The 5,208-nt window shown below is 41.7% G+C and overlaps 2 protein-coding genes across 2 annotated transcripts; both read left to right on the top strand.

The window, feature by feature from the left end:
- The first annotated feature begins 2,093 nt into the window (after positions 1–2,093).
- LOC120286183 (heptahelical transmembrane protein 1-like) lies at positions 2,094–3,840 on the top strand. The gene is made up of 3 exons (XM_039309968.1): positions 2,094–2,636; positions 2,789–2,880; positions 3,761–3,840. The coding sequence occupies exons 1-3, from the start codon at positions 2,329–2,331 to the stop codon at positions 3,838–3,840; spliced, it is 480 nt and encodes a 159-aa protein (XP_039165902.1). The 5' UTR covers positions 2,094–2,328.
- Positions 3,582–5,208, top strand: LOC104438598 (heptahelical transmembrane protein 1). Its single transcript, XM_039308345.1, has 2 exons — positions 3,582–4,165; positions 4,258–5,208. Exons 1-2 carry the CDS (start codon positions 4,076–4,078, stop codon positions 4,933–4,935), a joined length of 768 nt encoding a protein of 255 aa, XP_039164279.1. The 5' UTR covers positions 3,582–4,075; the 3' UTR covers positions 4,936–5,208.

Genomic DNA, 5,208 nt, shown 5'->3' with positions numbered 1-5,208 from the left:
TCCGTGTGTTCGCAGCGAGGTAGTTGATGTTGGTGCGTGAAGTTATGTTAGAATTTGTGTGCGAGTGCCATGAGGCATTCTTGTTGGTTTTTTGAACAGTTTGAAAGTTGGTTTTATTGAATTTTAACTTTTTCCAATTATCTGAACAAATTAATGGAAATTGGAAACTCTCTCTCTTTATAATTCAAGATTTGAGAATCATGAAATACTATGGAAATCCCATTAATTGATAAGTCCAAGCATTTGGTTTGTGTTTTTGGCTCTATGTACGTATCCTTGACTTAGAGCAATTGCATGTAATTGATGAGACTCGATTGAGTGAAAATTTTCTGAGTTGAAAATCTTCGCATGCCTCAACAAAATGGCGACAATCTTGAGGGTTGGGATGTCGTTCTCATCATTTAAAAACATCGCTCCAATCATTTCTTGGGATAAAATGACAAATTACTTTATAGGAGACCCAGCGTCAAAAGAAAACCTGCATATTTAAAGCAAATTGCATCCATACCATGCATTCGTTTCTCACTAATGCATTAGAATAAAAATTAAAAAAGAAATATACAACAATTCATTGACAGAATTAATTTGGAAATAAGTTGGAAATAAGGTGGCAAAAATCGTTAGCGTTTTGTGTCTTACCCACTATTTAAATACCCTCTTAAAGTTCGTGAGATTCTTTGATATATCGATTTTGCAAAATTAACTTTCAAATTGAAAGCCAACTCTTTCTATATGACAAATCTATCCTTAATTATGCATCACCAATGACTAAGAAATAAGATAGACGGTAATTCAATGATTTGCAAATAAAAATAAAAATTGGATAATTCAGCAAAAGCAAGGGACGAATCGTTTGAAAAATCGCTCTCTGAGTTATTCGTGAAAATGATATCAGAAAATAGCGATTTTGCATGAATGGTACGGTCTTCACTCGACATACGTTCTCCACCTCTCGGAAAACCTAATAGCTCATGCCCTATGCACAAGTCAAACTTAAAGATGATGATGTGATGAGATGGTCAAACATTGGCATGGCATGGCATGGCATGGCATATTCCAATGATAAGAAGAGGCCTTATTCCTTCATGGGTCATACGTTGTGAATGCGTTAAACTCAACTCCTATTCATAGTAGATCCTATGAACGGTGGTCGGTCCACGTTGACCAGCTTCATCTGCATGAGATAAGGTAGGTTAGGGGATCGGGAACATTAATTTCCATATTTCCTACCTACCTAAAATATATACAGAAAACTTAATGGGTCGATGAAGTCATAATTTGCATTTAGTTAAGCCGAGCGCTGAGGGGCCAAAACAAGGTTTGTGCTCATAACGTAGGACAGCTCATGTTATCCACATTGGAGGTTCATAAAATCACTATTCACAGCTAACCGATGAAAAAATTAAAGCTACTAAATGCGTTATTAAAGCGAGAAAGGCTCGCAATCTTTTTTACCGTAAGAAGGAGATGTAAGAATTAAGAGGTACATAATCCACTACATAATGTGGCAACCATGACAATCGAGAAAAACTGCAAAACAATTATATTTTAATTAAAAATATAATCGACGTTGACTAAGTCCCGCATCAACAATTCCGATCAAAACTGGCCGAGATGACTTAACAAATGTTGCTCAACACTATCTCACCCATCAGTTGACATATGATTTATAACCACGGATGATAATCCACCACGCATTTTATCTTCTTTCATTTAAAAAGAAAAAGAAAAATCATCCTACGTTACATAATCACATCAATTCTTTCACCAAAATACATTCACTTTAGGTACACTTTTTTTCGTAAGCAATCACGTCGCAAAGCACGGTGACCTTCCTCGCATACTTTCTCGACATGGCAGTAATTCGAATGACATTGAACAAACATATATATTGCGCGTGACGTTCTCATTGTGCCCCACTCCAATCAGCCCCCACCATCTCATTCATCCGCATGGATTTCGTTACTTCCTCTGCCTTTCCCTTTCGTTCAAGCAATCCACCATTAGCGTCCTAATTAAATTAAAGAGACCGTCCCGTCCGCTAAAAAGGACAAGAAAACAGACCGCAGACCTCCTCTCCCCGCCATATTTATGGATGACCTAACTGCCATCTCTCCCTCCCTCCCCTCCACGCCAAACCAAACTCCTCCTCCTCCTCATCCTTCTTTAAATGCTTCCACCCCTACTTGGGTTGATGCTGCAGTCGCTCTTTCTCTCTGAACCACGCTCAAGAAACCCTTCCCTCTTGCTTGTTTCTTGATCCTTGCTTCGTGGGGTTGTCGCCCGTCGCTTGTATATCGTCGTCGGGACGGCGGTTCGTGGCAGACGATGAGTGCTGTCGAAGGAGAGACGGTCTGGAGGAGGAAGCCGGGGAGAGAAGCTGGGGATCGGAAGAGGCTCGACGCCATGTGCTGCTCTTCTTCTGATGATGGTGGCTGTGCGGGCGCCAAGGAGGGAGAGAAGGCTCGCAGTAGCCCGAAGAAGGCGAGGCGGTACGGGCTGGTGTCGTTCTGGGAGCTGCCGGATTACATGAAGGACAACGAGTTCATCCTCGGCCACTACCGCACCGACTGGCCGCTCGCCGAGGCCGCCCGCAGCTTGTTCCGTTGGCACAACGAGACGCTTAACGTCTGGACGTAAGGATGAATGATGTGCTTTTAGTTCGACTTTTGTTTTTTTCATCCGGGCCCGTCTTTGTCCATATTTTCTTCTTGAGTTAATTTTAATCTTTTCTTTTTTTCGTGATTTGTCGTGATCTCTTTTGCGCTCTGTTTGTGATGGCGAGCAGGCATTTGATTGGGTTCCTGGTGTTTCTGGGATTGACGGTGGCAAATTTTGTGGACGCCTCAGGTGGCGGATCTTTCTCGGCTTCTTCTCGTGGTGCGTTTTGTGTCATTCAACCCTATACTTGCGTGGACATTTTAGTGAGTCTCGGCAATATTGAATCGAACACATAACTTCTGTCGGAGTGGGATTCATAGCTATACATATATAATGAGGAATTTGTCGGTAGCAGCTCGATCTGTGTTGATTGTCGTAGCTCAATTTCACTGTCTCGAGTGTAATCTGAGGTGAGGCTTGTTGGTGCAAGTTATAACACACTAGAGAGCTTGCTGAATTGCTCCTTTGGTGAGGATGTTTTGAATTACCCTGTTTTCATCAAATCCTCCATAACCAGCTTAAAATTGTCGAATTTCACAGTCACAATCCCCTAGATTTTAACTACCGGATTATTAGCAGAATGGCACCTTTAATCTGTACAAGTCAATTTAGTATTGTGATATTCGTGGCTTGCTACCATAATGAGCAACCCAGCCATTTTCATAAGCGGACCATTCTTGCAACCGGCAACCGAAATTGCCATTAACCTTCATTTTCTTCTGGTGCTGTATTGAAATTGCAGGTGCCATAGATAAATAACTCAAGTTTGTGAAATTAAGTGCAGGCACATTAAATTAAACTCAGAAAGTTGGTTTCATAGGAATATACAAGAGTCGTGCTCGCCATGTTCATTGCTGTTAAATTTCAGGAGTAGTCGCCTGACAGTCGAGACAGTCTTTGTTCAAACAGCAAAAGCCAAATTAAGATGGATGGCAATGGTCACCTGTGATTTGTTACCATGATGGATCAAAGTATTAGTAGAAATTTCTGTTCCTTTCAAACAGAAATTAAAGATCCAATCCATTGGAAAATCTCTTCTCTGCTCCTGGTAATACAACATGGATTCAGTTCACTCTCAATGGATAATTGTTTTCCACAGTGTGTGTCAAGAAAAAGTTCACACGTGGTGCAGCTCATAATACGCTATTGCAGAATGCTTTGAAAGTTGATTGCTGCTAAGATTTTCTGAACCAAATCATAGTGGTACATAGCTTTTATAGTAAAGAGGAGTACACTGGTTGTCAAATTGAATTTGAAAGTATCGGCTTGAGCAAGCTAGGTAGTTATTCAGTTAGTGCTCTGCCCATTCACTTTCACCATTTTGGCCTGCTCTCTCCCTCCAGCAGACAGGATTGAACCATTTTCTATAAATTGTGATCTGAAGATTAGACTCCGACTAGTATTTCCATAGATTATGCAATGGCTTGATATGCAAATCCACTTGTGCAGGTCAAACTCTACCAGTGCAGGAACTAATATATCTTATTCAAAGGAATTGCTTTTGGTGAGTGGGATGCCAACGGTGTTTCATTCTGAATTATGAAAAGAATACTCTCTTTTGAAGTATCAGATGCATCTAACACAAATAGTTTTCAGGGCACAAATTCTTTGGTGAACTTGAGTCAGATAACAGAAGAAGAAATGAAGGTTGGTTCACCTGCGGCGGCGACACGGTGGCCATTCTTCGTCTTCTTAGGCGGATCCATGTTCTGCCTCCTCTCGAGCAGCATTTGCCACCTTTTCTCATGCCACTCACGCTGCTTGAACATCCAGCTGCTGCGGATGGACTATGTGGGTATCACGGTCATGATCATCACCTCATTTTTCCCCCCAATCTACTACATTTTCCAGTGCGAGCCCCATTGGCAACTGATCTACCTTGGTGGAATAACGGCGATGGGGATGTTCACTGTCATGACACTGCTAACCCCTTCTCTTTCTTCTGGGAAATTCCGGGCATTTCGGGCAATGCTCTTCTCGTCCATGGGGTTTTTTGGTATCGTACCTGCAATCCATGGCTGCATTGTGAATTGGAGCAATCCCCACCGCTCAATCACGCTTGCTTATGAGTCGGCCATGGCGCTATCTTTTACAGGAACTTTGTTTTATGTTAGCAGGATTCCTGAGAGGCTAAAACCGGGTTGGTTCGACCTTGCTGGTCACAGCCATCAGATATTTCACGTCTTTGTGATCATGGGTGCCTTGGCTCATTATGGCGCTACTTTGTTGCTCTTACAGTGGCGAGATAGAGTTGGGTGCAATGGAACTGTGTAACGATACTAGAATTTGTCAAAATTCGATTCATTTTGATTGAAGAGAGTGTGAGCTATTATTTGCTCGGGGTTCGTGATATTACGTTGTTAGTGTGTGTACACCCCAAATCAAGAAGCCTCAAGGAGAGTTGGCGCTCCATGACAGAGGAGATGCCTCCATTTATAAAGAAGTGGAATGCTCATTGTATTTGTTATATACTTCTCATTATCCGTGGATAATTTGATTTTACAATGTGATCATATGCGGGTAATAATCTTTTCTGGTTTCATGTTA

Source organism: Eucalyptus grandis, chromosome 3 (genome assembly GCF_016545825.1).
Source record: "Eucalyptus grandis isolate ANBG69807.140 chromosome 3, ASM1654582v1, whole genome shotgun sequence".
Classification (NCBI taxonomy): domain Eukaryota; kingdom Viridiplantae; phylum Streptophyta; class Magnoliopsida; order Myrtales; family Myrtaceae; genus Eucalyptus; species Eucalyptus grandis.
This window is presented reverse-complemented; position numbering and strand designations above follow the sequence as displayed.